This window comes from Stegostoma tigrinum, chromosome 11 (assembly GCF_030684315.1).
Source record: "Stegostoma tigrinum isolate sSteTig4 chromosome 11, sSteTig4.hap1, whole genome shotgun sequence".
NCBI lineage: Eukaryota > Metazoa > Chordata > Chondrichthyes > Orectolobiformes > Stegostomatidae > Stegostoma > Stegostoma tigrinum.
In genome coordinates, this window is record NC_081364.1 from 25,383,461 (window position 1) to 25,404,550 (window position 21,090).

Genomic DNA, 21,090 nt, shown 5'->3' on the forward strand with positions numbered 1-21,090 from the left:
ATGTTCAGTGAAACTTACTTGACCAATATGTCCTCGCTGCAATTAGATAGAAATTCTGCTGGAATCTGTTGCTATGAACTGAGATGTAAGTGACAGAGCTCAGTCATGCACCATGCCATTTGGGCCCTTTCCTTCCCACCCCAAGTTCCTCTCCAGCCCAGAAGAGATGCCCTTAAGGCTGACCAGCAGACAATATAGCCCTTGGGATTCACTTTCAAGTGTATGTTGGGGTGCACTTGGGTAAGAATAATCATTGTATCACAAGGTTTAAGTTAGTAATGGAGAAGTGAAAAGAGCAATCTAAAGGAAACTTCTAAATTGGAAGGAGGCTAAGTTGAAAGGGATGAGAGATGATCTAACCAAGATTTTATCTGATAAGAAAATCTGCAATTAAACAATGGATCTGAGGAAGGGTCAGTGGGCCCGAAACGTTAACTCTGTTTTCTCCTTCACTGATGCTGCCAGACCTGCCGAGCTTTTCCAGCAACTTTGTTTTCATTCTTGATTTACAGCATCCGCAGTTCTTTTGGTTTTTACGGAACAACGGATGATACTTAGGGAGGGTATATTACAACTACAAGCTGGTTACTTTCCATCAAGATGGAAGAAAGGGAAGCAAGGCTAGGGCTCTTTCGTTGATGATGGAAATTGAGAGTTGGATGAAATATTTCATGACGATAGTAAATTTATTGAGTGATTTATTGTGTTATTTCAAAGCAGTCTTTTCTACAGTGACAACATGAACCATCATTATTTCATTGTTTGAATAAAAAGTGTGATTAACAGTTAATAGAGCAAGAAACAATCTTGTGTTCACAATATCAGGCATTTAGAAAAAACTGGCATTACAAAGCATGTGCTTTTCCACAACTGTAATACAACTGTATTTTTCAACTAACATGACATGAACAACAGTGATATAGTTTATTTAAAAACATTCAGGTGATATGTAACAACATCAAGAATTCTTCATAATAGTGAAAAAAGCACACCATATTTATTTGACCTTCATTATTTTCCTTTTTCAGCTACATGCCATTCTCTGAATATTCTATATGCATAAAACAAACTTCATGCTACAGTACAAACATAAGTGTGAATCTATGTCGCACCACTACAATTTGGGAGTATATTTTTAAATAGAAAGATGAATTTTAATACATAAATTAATGATGATTGAGAAAGAACATGATTTAGTTCATTGAAATTGGAAATGGTTTGACTTTATGCAAACAGCAGATTATGTAACATAGTCTATGATCAAAGAACTAAAGGTCTTTATTATGTGATTGGAGAGCCATACAGATCTGGACTTTGGTGGATCAGCAAAAACAATTAATATTATGTTAGTAAATTATTTGTCACTTGTGTTGTTAGGCAGATACCTAACAAGAAGAGGAGAAAGTCTAAAAATAAATGGGGGTAGAAGAAAGATGATGTGGTGTTTACTTTACACAATGGTGCAATACAATTGATAGCAATCTATTTTACAACCCTCTTGGTTTTTAACTTCCATCAATTTGAGAATTATCTCTCTCATTATTGCAAAAGCACTCTAAATACTTAATTGTCAAAAGACTGGTTTTAAGTCTTTTGGATTTGTGGGACTCTTTCAGTAGTGGTACCGTTTTATAAGGAATATGAGGTAAAACATTGAAGGAATGCACCGTTAATCAAATTTGTTTGTTTGAAGATTTTTTTATTGCTTTTTAATCTACCTTGAGACTTTCTGATGGATAGTAAGAGCCAGTCATAAAAGCCCAGAAGTTCAAGTGCTTTGCAATGTAAATTGTACATAGCAACAAAACAAGAACAAGAAAAAGTGCACCAGCCAGCCAAATATCTCTGTAAAGAAATGATTTACACTGGATCGGTTCATGGTTAGTACAAGCAGCATACTCATTACCTGTTAGTTTTAATATTTGTTTACCGCTATGTAAAACAGGAGTTGAACAAAGAACCATTGGATTAGCATTGAGTTGGTGGTCTTCTAGCCAGTGCTTGAGATATGTGATATGGCAATCACATTTCCAAGGGTTGCTTGACAATTCGATCTTCCTTAGTTTCTGAAGCTTGTCAAACATGCCTGAAGCAACTGTGGTTAACTTATTGTTCTGTAGGTAAAGTTCAACTGTGTCTTCAGGGAGAACAGGAACTTCCTTCAGATGTTTTGAGCTGCAGTCAACTTTGAGTCCCAGATTATTGAGTCTGGTGCATTGGCAGAGTATTGGGCATAACTTGACACTTGGCAAATTGAGCAAGAAAAGTAATGCTATACCACCAGAGGTCAACATTTATGCTGTGGTAAATAAAAAAGAAAATATTAAAAGACAACAAAAACAGATAAATAGCATTCATTTGGCTCTACCTTCCATCTACTTCTGCAAGATTCCCTTACAGGGATATACTCCCATCAGGAGCAGCAACCATTATTCTTGTGAGAACATTAGTAATGAGGGCATAATTACATCAGATCCACAGAGTTCAACTGTAAGTGAGATCAGGAGCAAAACTGAGAACAGAACCTTAGGTAATTCACTGAAGGATTTGCAACTTTGAGTGATCTTGGACAGGTGAGACTAATGTGAAGGTGGGTAGCCAATCTAATTAATTAACGGATTAACTGGGGTAAGCTCCTGAGGTTTCTCTGATGTTAGAATGGGTCTCCTAGCTGAGGCCGGAGTCTGGCAGGTCACCTAGAGGCAATCCACTGGCGGCAGGTCACACAGAGGCATCCTGCTCAATCCCACCCCTCACAGAACATCTGAGATGAGAAGGCCACATTCACAAGATCCCGTGAAGGGCATTCACTTCCACAATCATGACTGTGTCTATCCTTATGTTTAAATTTTAAGAAGGATTTTAGACTACCTTCATGTTATCTTGTCCTTCTAATCTCTGTCCTGCTCCAGTTGTGGCCAGCTCTCATGGTTGGGCTGCTAGCTATCCAGAACTTCACGTCCTTCAATTGGATGTCCCACCTATTGAACTCAGCTGTTGTCCTTAATTAGATGCTAAACATGAAGGTGGTCTCCTTGAAGGCTGCCTCTGTAAGATTTTTAAGATGTGTAGCCATCCAATTTTTTTTATTCATTCATAGGATGCGAGCATTGCTGACTTAGCCAGCATTCATTGCTGAACCCTAGTTCTCCTTGAAAATGTAGCAGTGAGCTGCCTTCTTGCACCGCTGCAGTTCATTTGCTGTAGTTTCACCCATTTCGTTGTTCGGGACATAGCTTTAGAATTTTGACTCAATGACAACAAATGAACAGTCAAGATGTTGAGTTCCTAGGTATGAAACTTTCAGATGGGCATGTTCTCATCTATCTGCTGTCACTATGCTTCTGTATGGTAGTAGTTTTGATGTAGAATGTGTTGTCTAAGGAGCCTTGGTGCATTGTTGCATTGCATTTTCTAGATGGTACTCACTGTTACCACTATTTATCAGTGGTGGAGGAAGTGAATGTTGAATATGTTACCCATTGTTCCAATCAAGCTTGCTACTTTGTCCTGGATGAAGTCAAGATTCTTGAGAATTGCACTCAACTAGGCAACTGTAGAGTATTCCATCACACTCCTGACTTGTGCCTTGTAGATGTGGCAAGGCTTGGGGGGGTCAGGCAGTGAGTTACTAGCTGCTCTATTCCTAGCCTCCGACTTGATCTTATAGCCATAGTATTTATATGGCTACTTTAGTTCAATTTTTAGTCAATGAGAGTTGAGAGTGGGAAATTTAGTGATGGTAATGCCACTAGCTATAGGGGTGCACAGACTAGTTTCTTTGTTGTTGGGTATTGTCATTGCCCTCCTGTTAGGTGGTGTGCATGTTACTTGCCACTCATCAGGTCTGATTTGAATGTTGTCCAGGTTTTGCTGCATTTAGACCCAGGCAACTTTAGTATCTGAAGGGCCACAAACAATACTTTACATTGTGTAATCATTGGAGAAAATCCTCATTTCTGACCTTATGATGGAGGGAAGGTCATTGATGAAGCAGCTGAAGATAGTTGGGCCTAGAATTTTACTCTGAGAAACTCCTGCATTGATGTTCTGGAGCTGAGATGACCAACGTACAACAATCACAACCATTCTCGTTTGTGTCAGCCATGACTCGAACCAGCGCAGAGCTTTTCCTCAATTCCAATTGACCCCAGTTTTGCTCGGGCCCCTTAATGTCACATTCCTTTAAATGTAGCCTTAATGTCATTGGCAGTCATTCTCACTTCCCTGCTTCAGTTCAGTTTTTTCATAATGGTAGTAACAAGACTGTAATGAGGTCAAGAGCTGAGTAGACCTAGCGAACCTGGCATACCCAAACTAAGCATCAGTGAGTGATTTAACGTTGAATATATAATGTTTGATGGATCTTCCATCATTTATTTGCTTTAACTGGAGATTAAACAAATGATGTAGTAATTGAATGTGAGGCTGGATGAACACAGCAGGCCAAGCAGCATCTCAGGAGCACAGAAGCTGACGTTTCGGGCCTAGACCCTTCATCAGAGAGGGGGATGGGGGGAGGGAACTGGAATAAATAGGGAGAGAGGGGGAGGCAGACCGAAGATGGAGAGTAAAGAAGATAGGTGGAGAGAGTGTAGGTGGGGAGGTAGGGAGGGGATAGGTCGGTCCAGGAAAGACGGACAGGTCAAGGAGGTGGGATGAGGTTAGTAGGTAGATGGGGGTGCGGCTTGGGGTGGGAGGAAGGGATGGGTGAGAGGAAGAACCGGTTAGGGAGGCAGAGGCAGGTTGGGCTGGTTATGGGATGCAGTGGGTGGGGGGGAAGAGCTGGGCTGGTTGTGTGGTGCAGTGGGGGGAGGGGACGAACTGGGCTGGTTTAGGGATGCAGTAGGGGAAGGGGAGATTTTGAAACTGGTGAAGTCCACATTGGTACCATATGGCTGCAGGGTTCCCAGGCGGAATATGAGTTGTTGTTCCTGCAACCTTCGGGTGGCATCATTGTGGCACTGCAGGAGGCCCATGATGGACATGTCATCTAGAGAATGGGAGGGGGAGTGGAAATGGTTTGCGACTGGGAGGTGCAGTTGTTTGTTGCGAACTGAGCGGAGGTGTTCTGCAAAGCGGTCCCCAAGCCTCCGCTTGGTTTCCCCAATGTAGAGGAAGCCGCACCGGGTACAGTGGATGCAGTATACCACATTGGCAGATGTGCAGGTGAACCTCTGCTTAATGTGGAATGTCATCTTGGGGCCTGGGATGGGGGTATATTCCGCCTGGGAACCCTGCAGCCATATGGTATCAATGTGGACTTCACCAGTTTCAAAATCTCCCCTTCCCCTACTGCATCCCTAAACCAGCCCAGTTCATCCCCTCCCCCCACTGCACCACACAACCAGCCCAGCTCTTCCCCCCCACCCACTGCATCCCATAACCTGTCCAACCTGTCTCCGCCTCCCTAACCGGTTCTTCCTCTCACCCATCCCTTCCTCCCACCCCAAGCCGCACCCCCGTCTACCTACTAACCTCATCCCACCTCCTTGACCTGTCCGTCTCCCCTGGACTGACCTATCCCCTCCCTACCTCCCCACCTACACTCTCTCCACCTATCTTCTTTACTCTCCATCTTCGGTCCGCCTCCCCCTCTCTCCCTATTTATTCCAGTTCCCTCTCCCCATCCCCCTCTCTGGTGAAGGGTCTAGGCCCGAAACGTCAGCTTTTGTGCTCCTGAGATGCTGCTTGGCCTGCTGTGTTCATCCAGCCTCACATTTTATTATCTTGGAATTCTCCAGCATCTGCAGTTCCCATTATCTCTGATGTAGTAATTGACTGTGTTTAATTTGTCCTACTTTTTGTGGATAGGCCATACTTGGGCAGTGCTACACATTGTTGGGTAGATGTCAGCGTTACTACTGCATTGGACCAGCTTGACTAGGGACATTGTTAATTGTGGAGCACAGTCTTCAGTACTACTGCTGTAATGTTGTCGGGGTCAATAGACTTTGAAATTTCCATCGCATTTAGCTATTTCTGGACATCACATGGAGTGAATTGAATTGGCTGAAGACCAGCATCTGTGATGCTAGAGACTTCAGATGGAGACTGAGACAGATGGTTCTCTCTGTATTTCTGGCTGAAGATATTATGCAAATACTTTAGTCTTGTCAGTTGCACTGATATGCTAAAGTTCTCAATCATTGTGGATGAGAGTATTTGTGGAGTTGCCTCCTCCAATGAGCATTTAATGGTCCTTGACTTGGTATGACTGGAAGTGGTCAGGGGAAAATTACTGCCTAGATTAGGTCTGATCTGTTGCTTGTGAAATCACACTGCACTGGTTATTGGATGCTTTTTATGCTGTTTGGCACAAATCATCTTGTGATCTTCATAAGGTTGACACCTCATTTTAGGCACACCTCATGTTGTTCCAGGTGTGTCCCTCTGCACCCTTCACAGAAAAAGTTGTCCATTGTCTCTGACAGAGAGAGGACCCATTTTTGGCAGCAACAAAAGAAACACTCAAAAACTTGTAAAGTTGCCGTTATTATCTGTGAATTGTGGGATTGCAAGAACTCGGAGAAATGAAACTGCTCTCCTTCCTAACTAGAACCTGGTCTGGTGCACAATGTATGTGAATAATTGCCTTGAAGAAGGGAGCATCAATTATTTACTGAGATCTCAGTTGAGCCTGTCTCACATTGAGGAAACATTGAGGTTAGCTTTTTATAACGTTGAATTATTGTATTAATATACATATTATATATAAATATATATATGCTAATATTATGGGACTAAATTAAGTCTTTAGCTATCTCATTGCAGCCTCCCTAGAAATGCCTGCTACATTTGTGAAAGATAAATCCTCTTACTACTATGTTACTATTGTAAAAAAGGGCTATTTCTTTTTTCATTGTCCCGCCTTTTGACAAAATTGCGCAGTATTGTTTGAGTACGTAATACTTATACTTCCAATTCAAATTGCACAATTTGAAATACTGGCTTTAACGTACTCTTCATAATGTTGACAGCTGTGAAATAAATGACAATCATTCACAGTTTCTGATTAGTTGAACTACCTACCAAAAAGTTGTTGCAGGGTACGGGAAAGGGAAGAACTATAACAAGACTTGAACTTCCTCAGATTGAGCACTTGTGATAGATTCTATTTTTTTTAAAGAGACCGCATTTGTAAAGCATAGATATGAAAGGGAAAACACTTACGGGAATCAAACTAGTGTTTGACTGAATTTTAAAGAATTTTGCTCCAAGTTCTTACTAGAAATATAACCATAAATAAAGATGGCTTAATATTTTGATGGATGAGACACCATGATTTAATGAATGAAAAATAGTTAGTTGGATGTGGTACTGGAGGTTTTCCCGCTCTCTTATGCAGCTTGAATGATCAGCTTCTGAAAAGGACAGGAGAGAAACTGAGAAAGTCTGAGGGGAAAGATATCTTCCTGGAAGAGTAAGAAATTTTGATTCTCAGTTTGCTTGATGAAGGATTGTTTGGCTTATACCTACTCCGATTTTTCACATTAAGATTCAGTAAGTGAAATTAATTTCAGACTGCACATTTGCCCTCCACCAAATATTTTTCTTTTAATTATACAAATCTCACTTCGCCAACAGCCTATTTGTAAATTATGTTAGGAATTTAAATAGGTTCACAAACACCATCTGTATTAAAATTTCTCTCTTACCTCACTGTTCAGGCTTTCTTACTTGGCTTGATGGTCTATGAAGTCTCAAGGCTGAGTAACAAGTGAGAGAAGCATCAAAAGGGCTGTTTGTCTCCAAGTGAGTAAACAAGACATTTATCAACCCTTCAGAAACTAGAACGGAAATTAGTTTGTAAACTTTCACATATCATCCCAGGTCATATTTCCTGTTTCATGCCAATATATATGTTTGTTTCAAGGCTCCAATGATTCATTTAAAACATTGCTCTGAGCAATTTTATTTGAATAAAGGAGACTAAAGGCAATTTATAATTAACATATATTCCCTATAAATGATTTGCAATGCTGTCTGATAAAGAATGAATTTAACATCTCGTGTGACAAGGCAAGCATATTAAATGAACTAAAATTAAGGAAATACTTGGACTAACTATACAAATGTTTCTAGATGGCCTCCTCTTTGTCTTTTATCCAGCATCAGATGGAGTGGTGATCATTTCTTTGTCCAAATTCAACTTTTAATTTATATATATTTATTCATTTCTTCATTATTTGCTGATTTGGCACAGGCGTGAAAGTCAGTTCTGGTCGCCATATTACCAAAAGGATGTGGATGCTTTGGAGAGGGTGCAGGGGAGGTTCACCAGGATGTTGCCTGGTATGGAGGGCGCTAGCTAGGAAGAGATGTTGAATAGATTAGGATTATTTTCATTAGAAAGACGGAGATTGAGGGGGTCCTGATTGCGGTCTATAAAATCATGAGGGGTATAGACAGGGTGGATAGCAAGAAGTTTTTTCCCAGAGTGGTGGACTCAATTACTAGGGGTCATGAGTTCAAAGTGAGTGGAGGAAAGTTTAGGGGAGATATGTGTGGAAAGCTCTTTACACAGAGGGTCGTGGGTGCCTGGAACGCGTTGCCAGCAGAGGTGGTAGACGCAGACACGATAGTGTCTTTTAAGATGTATCTAGACAGATACATGATTGGGTAGGGAGCAAAGGGATACAGACCCTTAGAAAAAAGATGACTGATTTAGACAGAGGATCTCGATTAGCACAGGTTTGGAGGGCTGAAGGGCATGGTCCTGTGTTGTAATTTTCTTTGTTCTTGTTCTTTGTTCAATCCATGGTTACTTGTGAAAATGTGGCTTTTGACCATTCTCTTGAATAGTGTTTATTTAAAAAGAGTCATATTGAACTACAGCAAATAGAACTTATGGCCAAAAAATGAGTAATATCTGCAAAAAAAGTACAAAGACTAATTTTGCAAACAAAATGCAAAGAGATATAGACAGGTTAAGTAAGAGAGCATAAGGTGGCAGAAAGGGCATAATGTGGGAAAATGTGAGATCAGGGTTTTATTTGGATTATTAGAGACTTAATAATTTACTAATAATAACGTAAATCCCATTGCTTTTATATGATCCTTGAGAATTGTACATTGCTTTGGCTAGATGACTAGCTATGGGGGATACAGGGCAGATGTGAGGTAGCTTGGGGTAGCATGGGAAATGCAGAGGATATAGTGTTGTGTGGGGGCAAGCAGGTAGTATTGAGGACTGTGCTGAGGTTTAGGAAAATGTGAGGAGACATGGGAGGGATTAGAGAATGTGATGGGGAATTGGGATGTATTAAGAAATGTGAACTGGTGGAGGGTAGGTGTGGGATGCGGTTTGGGAGAGCTTTAAATGATATTGGAGTTGCTGTTTTGAAGAATGAGGACTTTTTACTTAATCTCATAGTCAGTGTGTTAGTATATCTTTAAGAGATACAGTTTGTCAGTATACCTTTAGGATATATTCTCATTGTATCATAGCATGTGACCTGGTAGTAAATGGTCACATGTGCCATCTTGACTGGCTCACTTAAAGCAAAGCATGCTACTGGAAGCATTCTCTTCTGCTGAACATTATGTTAGCCCATGTGCTTTATGTGTCTGTGAATGTAATGTTTGTATACAATAGTCAGCTGCAATAGGTGCACATTGGAGTCTTCAATATCATGATATCAAATGCCTAATTTCTTATGTTATAGGAAATATCACAAGAATTGTCACATCAGGTGAAACATTGCTAAAGGCCATTTCACATCACAAGGTATACCATCATACCTACACGTCTCATGCACTCCATCATAACTCATAAAATATATTGCAAACATGAGTGAAAAGAAGAAAATCCCTCATAAAGTCATGTATAGGTCAGATACGTACTTTGCAAGCTATGAAAGTGCACAAGTTAGGTTCTCCTCAGTTCAGATGCAAATTCTGCCCTGGTTTCTCCCTTTACCAACAGACTACTAACAACAGGATTTAATAACGTGTCTCTGTTGAGGTACACAATTAAACATGTCTGGAATTGTGTATTAACGATATTCACTTTTGACAAGTCAATATCTAAATTTCTAATGTAAAATTATAAAATTCCCTTCGTATCTTCCAAATATGATCAGTCCACTTCAATGCCAACAGACATCACAAATAAGTATATACCTATGAAGCCAAAACTAGCAAAGCAAGTCCAGAAATAATGCTTCCATTAGTGACACTGAAGGTATTAATGGATTTGATCTTTTTTACGACTGTATCAACAACCAGAAATATCAGATAAATCTTCAAAAATACAGTGCTCAATTGCATCCTAGGGGTCAAAGAATTTGCCAAGGTAAATACACCGAAGCATGAAACAGCTCTACATTTTAGTGAACTCTGCAATTGCACCTGCTCTTAATTAATTCTCATCTCTTTCCAAAATACTTCCTTGTGCAGCTCACTAAACAAATAGTCCTCCATTCCTCCTGCACTCTGGAAGGTTGGTGCCTCTTGATGGAAGGCTATTAGCTCTTGGCTAATTCCTGATATCTGAAATTAAGAACCATGTTGGGAGGAATTGTCTGTGTGTGCTGCATCCTATTCTAGGAGCACCATAAATTTGTTTAAATGAGTTGAGATGAGGGAAACTGGCTCCACTAGTGCAGGGAGGTTTCTTGGCATGCAATCAGTGCTTCTGGATAATGCGTCCAGGAATGCATAATTACTATACCCTGTGTTCATTCTGTTAAAACTGCAGCTGGGTGTATGTTACCCTTATAAGAGAGTGGGTCAGGTGACCCAGAGGCAGGAGCTGGAGGGGCAGTGTAGGACGGATTGGGGAGCTGAGAGGATGTGCCATAAAGTATTCCCTGTTCAAGTTCATCCTCCATTTATCTTATATTCTGCTTATGGCTGCAGTGAACAACAGCCATAATAATTCCTTCCACTATTACTATAATATCTGCACAGAGGCTGGTTTCTCATCACCAAGTCACCTTTTATTTACATGCGCACAGCACTCTAGCTATGACCAGCAAGCTCAGAGTCAGTCCCTGAAGTCAGGAGGGTCTCTGAATCTCCTGTTTATATCTGTCAGCCAGGGCTCCCTGATTAGCCCAAGTCAACAACAATCCCAAAAAAAGGATCATATAATCAATAAGACCCACCTGGTTCTAATCACTACAATTACCATCCTTGAAATTCTGTCTCAGGCCTTTATTAGAGATTGCTTCACCTCTTCCAGCATCTGAAGGTACTTCTTTTATTGCAAATGTTTGTATGGGTTTTGTAATGGAACCCTCAGCAGCAGGTGGTGATGGTGAGGGAGGGCAGTGACAGTGATTGAATGGACCCACAAAAGGGTGGCTTTGGGAGAAGGACGGTTGACAGAAAGAAAGAATAGGCAACAAAGGATTCCTGTACCCAAAGTAAAATACTGTAAGTAATTCCTTGTATAACCTAAATTTTCCTTTGTGTTTGTAATTACACAATACCAGCAGAATTAACCTTTGATTCATAATCTGTGGGCCATCCATGTATTCAAATGTCACGTTACCTTTCTGGGGTAGTTGTCAGGCTTCTGCAGCACAGGCACTAAGTGACTGCTTGCCGCTTAGGATATTGTGTACAATCCTGGTCGCCCTCCAAAGGAAAGATATCTGCTGCGATGGTCCAGATGGTGGAGGAGCTGAAACTGCTAATATCTATGAGCAAGGCTGAAACTGCTCCAGGATCATTGGAAGCTTGGATATAGGAAGAGAAAATTGTATTTTTAAGCCAAACCCAGAGAGAGGCTCCCCATGCACACCTCCTTGACACTCCAGAAGAAGGGAATAGTACTCCTGGTTGGATATCTCTTTGCCAATGAGTAGGATGCTGTACAGAATTGAGAGAAGATCAGAAACACATTCTGATCTGGCAACTATAGAGTCATACAGCACGGAAACAGACCCTTTGGTCCAATTTGTTCGTGCTGATGCGACCTCCCAATCTGACCTACCCCCCCCATGCCAGCATTTAGCCCATACTTTGGAAATCTTTTCTGCACCCGCTCAAGTTTAACAACATCTTTCCTTTGGAGGGCAACCATAATAGTTCCTTATTCTAAAAATGACCTCACCAATGCCCTGTACAGCTGCAATATGACATCCCAAATCCTATACTCAATATTCTGACCAATGAAGACAAATATGCCAAACATCTTCTTCAACACCATGTCTACTGTGATACTACTTTCAAGGAACTATGCACCTGCACCCCTAGGCCTCTTTGTTTGACAACACTCCCCAGGTCCCTGCCTTTAACTATATGAGTCCTGCCCTCATTTGCCTGACCGATGTGCCACACCCCACATTCGTCGCAATTAAACTGCATCTGCTACTTCTCAGCACATTGGCCCATCTGATCAAGGTCCTAGTGAACTCTGAGATAATCTTTACCGTCCACTACACCACCCGTTTTGGTGCCACCTGCAAGCTTACTAACCATACCTCCTGTATTCACATCCAAATCATTTATGTATATGACAAAAAGCAGTGGATCCAGCACTCATCCTTGTGGCAGACTGCTGGTCACAAACCTTCAATCCAAAAAGCAACCCTCTATCACCACTATTTGTCTCCTACCTTCAAGCCAATTTTGTATCAAATTGGTTAGCTGGATCTCATGTAACCTAACCATACTAACTAGTCTACCATGCAGAACCTTGTTGAAAGCTTTATGACCGACGGAGTTGAGGAGGTTAATAATGAAAAACTACAACTATCTTTCTTTGAGGTTCTGAAGAAGAATCATACTGGACCCAAACTGTTGCAAGGTCTGCTGAGTTTCTTCAGCACTTTCTAAATTTGGTGGATAGATCCCAAATCTTACCATTTGCCCAGAGTGTTACTGCACGACGAAAATACTGCCACTAATATGGACACCACCATTCTGGCCATCACGGTACAATCATTTTGAAATAATCACTCTGTATTTTGTGTTGTTTTCCAGACATGTTTCAAGCAGGCAAGTATGTTAGGGAATCTTCAGCAGTGGGTGGTGATGGTGAGGGGTTACACCAAGCAGGGAAGCTTGAGTAGTTGCACCTGGGCTTCCACCAGCAGTTGGTGACATTGAGGGAGGGCAGCTGGAGCAGTTAGTGGTTCTAGCTGGAAGAAGGTGTGCTTTTGGGGAAGGAGGGCTGATGAGAAGATGGAGCAGACAAGCAAAGGATTCCTCGGTAAGATGTAAACCACTGTGTTCATTCCATGCATATACTTCCTTATTTGATTTTAATGTTTGTGAAGATGTCATGCTACTAGATTAAAATACCCCTTTCTTAGTGATCTTTGGATTGTGTGTTTGCTCAAATCTCACGTTACAGTTAGCTACTTGCAGGCATTTCTCCAAGAAATGTTTAAATCCTTGGCCGGTTGCTGCTCGTGAAATCCCACCAGTTTTGTCCCATTCTGCATGCCTAAAATGTTAAGGGTCCATAATTAACATATAATTGAGTTAGCCTCACACAAACACATGAATGCTGGTTCATTCTGTGCAGCACAAATATACAATATGCTTGCAGGCTGCAGTCCTGGCCACATTATATCAAGGCCACGCTATGAGCCCTCACAACAATTGCAATAAGGCAGCTCCTGAAATTAGAGAAGGGAAGTTAATGAGCTGGAATCAGTGTTTCGCTCAATATTCACAAAGAGCATTAATAAGGAAATAAATTATCTAAATTTAAAGATTCTAAATTATTAAAAGGGAATACAAATTATATTATGGGTGTTTAGGTAGGTTTAATAATTGAGCAGATGAATAAAAAGTTCTCTTCTGTATTGATCTAAAATCACACATACTTGGCCTTAAAATATTTAACTGAACAAAGGAAAGAAAATCATTTAAGCTAGTTTAGTAGTATAAAGCAAGGGATATTTTATCATAGACTATCTCTGGATTTTATTAGATATTTAATAAGCAGTTGACAGCATATAAGGAATGATTTTAACTACCAACAGTAAATGGCAGGGTGGTAGGTGTGATAAAAATAACAAGAAAGGATCTGAGAAAAAGTAGTTAATAACATGAGGGTAATCGTCTTCTATTTGATCAACAACTGCCTTACTGCAGCTTGTCAGTTCGGGGAATACAGAAAATTTGCCCGTTCCAATATTGAGTACCAGTTCCCGAGTAGGCATTTTATTACCATTATGCACTTTGTATGGTACGATTTGCCTTTACTGCATGCAAAGCAAAACTTTTCACTGTACCTAGGTACACTGTGACAATGACAAATCAAATTTTAAAAACAAAATCAAGAACAGGCACACTCCCCACTCATACCGTAAGAAAACAAGATTTGACATTTATTATAACAAAGTGTGGAGCTGGATGAACACAGCAGGCCAAGCAGTATCTTAGGAGCACAAAAGCCAGCTGGCTTTTGTGCTCCTAAGATACTGCTTGGCCTGCTGTGTTCATCCAGCTCTACACTTTGTTATCTCGGATTCTCCAGCATCTGCTGTTCACATTATCTTTTGACATTTATTGTACCATTTTGTGAGTATCTTTAGGGATAGCTGATTAGATGGTCTATTGTTCAGTCTACATGAAACCAGGGTGCTAAGTTTGCATAATTCAATGATGCCTGCCTGGTAAAGATAATTAGCTAATTTCCCCTTGTAAAAACCAATAAGCAAAATGGCAATAGACAGGATGCAGAATGAGGGTGGTTGGTGCTGTTAGGAACTTTATTCTTATTAAATGTGTATATTCCCAGAGAGCCCTCTAATTCATTTCTCTATTGCAGTCAGGGTTTTGAGCAATAATATACCAGTCCACTAGTGACACAGAGCTCTGTGAGATACACATTCAATAAAGCTTCAGCATTTGAGCCCATAAGTGTGAATAATTCAAACTTCTGGAAACCTCAAGATATGATGTCAACAGCAGCGCTCTCATTTAGCAATAAAGATAAATTGACCTTATAGGTTTCACCAATATTTAGTACATATATATTCATTCACGTGATGTGAGTGTCACTGGCTGGACAACTTATTGCCCATTAACTAGTTTTAACATTGGCTTGAATTTATATATTGGCCATGGTAAATTGTCCATAGTGTTCAGGGATGTGTAGATTAGGTGGGGGGTGGGGGGAGAGAGGGTAGAGAGGGGAGAGAGATAATGGGAACTGCAGATGCTGGAGAATCCAAGATAACAAAGCGTGAAGCTGGATGAACACAGCAGGCCAAGCAGCATCTCAGGAGAACAAGAGCTGACGTTTCGGGCCTAGACCCTTCGTCCGAAATGTCAGCTTTTGTGCTCCTCTGATGCTGCTTGGCCTGCTGTGTTCATCCAGCTCCACACTTTGTTATCTGTAGATTAGGTGGGTTTTGGGGGACGGGTCAGAGTGGGGTGTTCTGAGGGTCAGTGTGGACTTGTTGGGCAAAAGGGCCTGTTTCCACACAGTAGGGATTCTGTGACAATATATAAACTTGATTGGAAGAATTCAACAGAAATGACCGCAAAATGTTAGGTCTATAAATTCAACTGTGCAGCACTCATTTTCGGGGGAAGTCTCTTATATGATGGGTAGCCAGTATACAGAGACTTCTGATTGGAAATGTGCCACCTGCCATGTTAGTGCTGAAAAACAGTCATCTATAGAACATTACAGCACAGTACAGGCCTATCAGACCTCGATGTTGTGCCGACCTGTCATACCGATCTCAAGCCCATCTAACCTACACTATTCCATGTACATCCCTATGCTTATCCAATGATGACTTAAATGTACCTAAAGTTGGCGAATCTACTACCATTACAGGCAAAGTGTTCCATTCCCTTACTACTCTCGGAGTAAAGAAACTACCTCTGACATCTGTCCTATATCTTTCACCCCTCAATTTAAAGCTATTGTCTAGGTCCCACATCTGAAACATATGTTAAGTCCTTTGCACTTGTATTCAAAGGCCCTAACGTTAGTTTGAGGCTGCTACATCAGGATTGGTTGGGCTAGGAATTGCTGGTTGCAATCAATCAAACCTAGCCTTTAAATTGTTTGCAGCCTACATGTTTTATGGAAAAGTTCAATTATCTGTATGGGGAGCTTGGAGAAACAATTTCCATTAATATTAAATCTGATTTTGTAGATGGGAATAGGGCAACAATGACACATGATACAATGATACAAGGAAGTGCAATGCTTCAGTGTAACACCAAGGGGTCACTGTGGTTTCATCATTACACATTAATACACTGCAAAGAAAATGCTGTTTAATCTAGTATCTAATAAATCTGGTTTCAAAAGCAAACATAAAAATAATACTTTATACTGATCGATAATCTGATCAACAAGCAGAAAAATAAATCTAATGAGCAAAATCAAACTTCTTTTGATATAAAGCACCAAAGATATTATTTAAATGACTCTTATTTAAGTGAAAAACTATGTTTGGCAAATCCTTTTCTATATGGGGAGGGTGATGCACTATACGTGTTATTGCAACCGTAGGTGACCGGGTATTCCATTTGGCAAGATTTAAGCCTGGATCATGAGTTGGTCAATAAAAATGCTTGGAAAATACCTATTCATGAAGATTAACAGAACTCTAACTGTATTAGTCTTGATGAATCAGAAGATTTATGCCTGTAAGTCATGTGAAATTACTGCCACAAATTAGGGAATTTTCTGGATTTTGGAGCACTGGGAAGATGGCCAGGAATCTGATATTACCAGGATATTACCTTCATGTGTAATATTCCTTTCAGGGTCAAGGACCACTGTGGCTCTTGGAGCTCTGGAGAGGCGGGGTTGGTGTGGTGAGAGTGCATGTGGATGTGAATGAAGATAACTTTACCTCCAGTTCTCCAAATAAACTTTACCTCTAGTTCTTAAAATAAGCTGTGCCTTCAGGTTGTGGTTACACATTTAATTAAGTAAAATCAGTTTTACTTTCAATAGTCCTTGTTAAGGATTCTGCCAAATGGCTCTTTAAGCATTCTGGCTTTTGCCTGAAAAAGTTGACTATTAAACATACGAGTAGTAAGAACTGCCGATGTTAGAGTCAGAGATAATATTTTTTTTCTGAAGAAGGGCCCTGATCAGAAACATCAGTTTTCCTACTCCTCTGATTCTACCTGGCCTGCTGTGTTCCTCCTAACTATTACACATAGTGTACTCTGTAGTTAGTCAATTTCACTAAAGGGTCTCACGTTGGTCAGTAGTCCCACAATTTACTTTTCTTTTTAATCTATTTTACTTAATCAGCTTGTTAGGAGATGTTACTACACCCTTCTGGAACAGGTGGCACATGAATCCACGCCTCTGTGGTCCAGGGGGCAAGGACGTTACGACCGCACAACCAGAGGGCCTCCTAGTTCCTCAATTTAGCTACAGACTTAACAGTAGTTTTAGGTGGACACCTGAGTTACTTCATGGGTGGCTTAATCAGTATTATGTTTTATGCAGTGTGTATCCAGTACAGCTGAGGCCTGTGTGTGTATGCATTCTGTGTTGGATTCTTCACCAACTGTTTTCTGCCTGAACGATAGTGCCCTGTTGAAAGTATTCAGTTACTAAGAGTAATGCCAAAAGAACTGCAGATGTCCACCCATTGCCTCTCCATCAACATTTCCTTGAAGCTGCAGAATTCTGGAAGTCACTGCCTCACATGCGTGTTCAGATGGTAGGAAAATTAGAGGTAAAGCTTCTCTGCTGTGTTGAATTGGCTTGTTATTTTGCCAGGCCCTACCAAAATTTCACAGCTTGAACATCTCAATCCAGCAGGCAAGAGCCTGACGCCTTAATAAAATTCTGTCCACTGAGTTGAAACCAAGAAATACAAAGTAAGGAACGTAAATTAGATTTAAATTGTGTTTAAAATGAAGATTGGGAAATGCAGATAAAATGAGTGGCATGGTGGCTCAGTGGTTAGCACTGCTGCCTCACAGAGCCAGAAAACCGGGTTTGATTCCAGCCTCGGGTGCCGGTTTGCATTGGTTTCCTTCCACAGTCCAAAGGGGTGCAGGTTTGATAAATTGTCCATAGATATGCAGGTTAGGTGGGTTAGCCATGGTTAATGCAGGGTTGTGGATGGCTGGGTCTGAGTGGGATGCCCTTTGGAGGGTTGGTGCAGCTCAATGGGCTGAATGGTCTCTTTCTGCACTGTAGGGATTCTATGATGAAGAGAGAGCTTTAAACAGGGATAGACAGAAATGTAAAAATCTGTGATTGTTTTGCGAGAATAATACTCCACATTTATTAAATTACATTTTCAAGGCAAGAAATGTTGTTGGGTAATAATTATCATGAATGGTTTCATTAAATCTCAGTTACTTTGTAATGTGCCATCCCTAAACTGTTTCAGCTCTTTTAAATGTGGATCCAATGGGCAAGCATCCATGTTAATGTCATTATGATCACATGATGACCACAGAAGTAGACCCTGTGAAGAAGCAAGATATCCCTGACAGCAATATCTGCATTTTCACATTGAACTGCAGCTGGGCATACTCCAGATGTTTCTGCCAGCTTTCTTCTTTTTTAACTGTGCCCTTTGGTAACGTGCCTGCTATCCTCATCACAAAGTACAAACCATGGTGAAAAATGTTGATACAAAACGTATTACAGGTTTCTGGAAATTAAACATGTGCTCTATATGTATTTCATATATACCTTCCTAATATATTAACTGTTTCATTCATTTATTATTTTGAAAGTGTCCAGTTAAGGAGGGGAATAGTCATAATGGAGGGCAAGTCTCTATTTTAAATTGCCAACCACCATAGAGATTTAACAAAAAAGACAATTGCAGCTTAAAACTGACATAGATGATGTGATTGATCAACAATCGGCTAACCTCTGCAAGAAAGCAATGGAAATTTTTGCATCATTTAATTCTCATGGTGGGTGCTTCCCAAGCCTTGAATGATGTAGGTCATGGTGAGAAACTTGGGAGAATTGTGCGAGGTGCCTTCCTTAACTTGCAGACCAAAAATTGCCTTTATCAACCATGTGCTCAACAATTGTGATAAGAATCTTGCTATTAAGTGGAGTGAGGCATATTAACATTGATTATTGTTCAATACCACCCTTATTATTACATAATCTCACTTTGTTAATGTGCAGGCTCCTAGTCTAACAAGCGCTGGATAGAAAGTAAGCACCAAGAATTCCTGATATGAAAGTCTGCAGTTATAATTTGGCCACTTGCCCTCCTGACCACTAACTTGGTCATTCAGTACCAACATCTCAGGGCATTCTTTAGGGCAGTGGCTGCACACACTCCAGATCCAAGGACATTGGCAGCCAACAAGTGCCAGACTTGCTCCATCATTGTGACATATCTCCGAACTACATACAGCATGCCTCTGCACTTTAATATTGCACTTTGGAGTGCACTGGCGCCTCTCATTGGAATGTTGCTGTCAGAGGGCTTTGCATGTAACAACAGGCACCCACCTCATGGACTGGACCAAACTACATCTCAGGGCTGCTTACCCATTCTCTTAATGCACACTCACAACAGAAAGGGAGGGAATGAGTCTCCTGAAAGTAGCTGTCCCAGCTGTTAGGGCAAACGCAGGTTGAGAAAAGATGCCTGATTGATTGGGTAAGGGCACAGTGCCCAGACAGAGTTAGTTGTGAGGATTGGATTTGGGTAGTTGACAGTGTTTGAACAAAAATGTTGCAAGTGACAATGAGAGTAATAGACCATGAATGAACCTTTGCAGGAGATGAGATAGAAGAAATGTGTGGATGCAGGCATGATGTGGCACATAGACTGCCAGAGCAGAGAAGGTAATGAACTTCCTGTGGCATTGCTGTGCATTTCCCTGGACATTTGAGACCGCATTGACCCAGATAGCAACCTCTGACTAGATTGGGAGAGTCTGGTGTTGTGGCATCCTCTGCCAATCCTAGGCAAAGCAGATGGCACTTCTATGTACCACCTGGTCCACGAGGACGTTCTGGTCTCTGTCCACAAAATGGGGTGTCAATTTCCCTTTTTTTCCCCATCTGGGGCGAATGTCATGAATCGTGCAGGACAGTTTCAGATGACCAGCACATGACTGGGTGCACAGCAGTCTTTTAAAGGACAGCCAGGAATCCCAGGATATAGCAGAGCAGGAAAGTATTTCTGGCTATGGAGCAGAAGATTTGGGCTAGCATTGGGTGAGAAGGGTGCCAGTGGGGCAGAGTGGGTAGTTAACAAGATGAGGTTGAGATGATCACAGGAGCAAACTTGTCAGGCCTCACAGAGAGAAATCTTTCATGATCTTATCGAAAATGACACAATCTGCAGGCATTCAGCATTGTCTGCTGAAGCAGAGCTTTGCACATTCCTGTTTCAATAGAAAACTACATTCATAAATCCTCCATGAGCTATTGATTTTTGCAAGTTTTTGATAATGCATTCATCATACATGATATCAAGATAATTCAGTGACAAAAATATCGAAACTGTTAGTAAAATTGACAAATGTTGAAAATGAAGCTAACCCCAGAATTGGAGTTCCTGGAAAGAGATTTAGATTTGACGTAGGAACATTGATTGTTTCTCGCAGTTCAAAATATGGTGATGTAAGGCCTCATGAGGTTGCAGGCATCAGTTACCATGTTGCCATGGTTACAGTACGTAAGATATGAATGAGGTTCCTATAGGGGTCCTGCTTGGATCCTTTCTGCATACCAGAATCAACCCATGAATCAACCCACCAGCCATTGAGTGCCCATCAGGGCTTTCAAAATAGATATGTTATATTTTAGAAATAATGCTATCAACTAATTTATGAAAATGTACACATCACAGAGCAAATAATAAACATTTTACTACAACAATTTGTCATTTTATGATCTAAAAAATATATATTTAAGACTTGAAACTGTATCCCAAACAATCAACCTTCTACTCCTGATAGAGGATGGGCAAATAGAGGCTAGATCTCACATTTGGTGTGAACATAAGATGGGGGTAAGACTCACCATAGTAAAATTTACAGGTTGATCAAATATCACATCATAACTATTCTGTTGCGATGCACTAAACTTTTTCTCTTCCAGTCTATTTCTGCCAGCATTTCGCTTCACTCACTTCTGCCTCAAGGCATTAGATGCTTATTTTTACAAGCACTATGGCTACTTTACAACAACTAAGT

At 40.8% G+C, this 21,090-nt stretch overlaps 2 protein-coding genes across 2 annotated transcripts in view; one reads left to right on the forward strand and one right to left on the reverse strand.

Moving 5' to 3' along the window:
* Positions 1 to 699: 699 nt before the first annotated feature.
* On the reverse strand, positions 700 to 7,774 carry LOC132210210 (platelet glycoprotein IX-like). Its single transcript, XM_059649646.1, has 2 exons — positions 7,659 to 7,774; positions 700 to 2,299 (listed from the first exon to the last, which is right to left on the reverse strand). The coding sequence occupies exon 2, from the start codon at positions 2,292 to 2,294 to the stop codon at positions 1,710 to 1,712; it is 585 nt and encodes a 194-aa protein (XP_059505629.1). The 5' UTR covers positions 2,295 to 2,299; positions 7,659 to 7,774; the 3' UTR covers positions 700 to 1,709.
* Positions 7,775 to 13,093: 5,319 nt separating this feature from the next.
* cfap92 (cilia and flagella associated protein 92 (putative)) overlaps positions 13,094 to 21,090 on the forward strand; it is a 175,509-nt gene continuing 167,512 nt past the window's right edge. Inside the window, exon 1 of the mRNA XM_048547589.1 lies at positions 13,094 to 13,165. Within this exon, the coding sequence (XP_048403546.1) occupies positions 13,130 to 13,165 (36 nt within the window). The 5' untranslated portion in view covers positions 13,094 to 13,129. The remainder of the gene's footprint in view (positions 13,166 to 21,090) is intronic.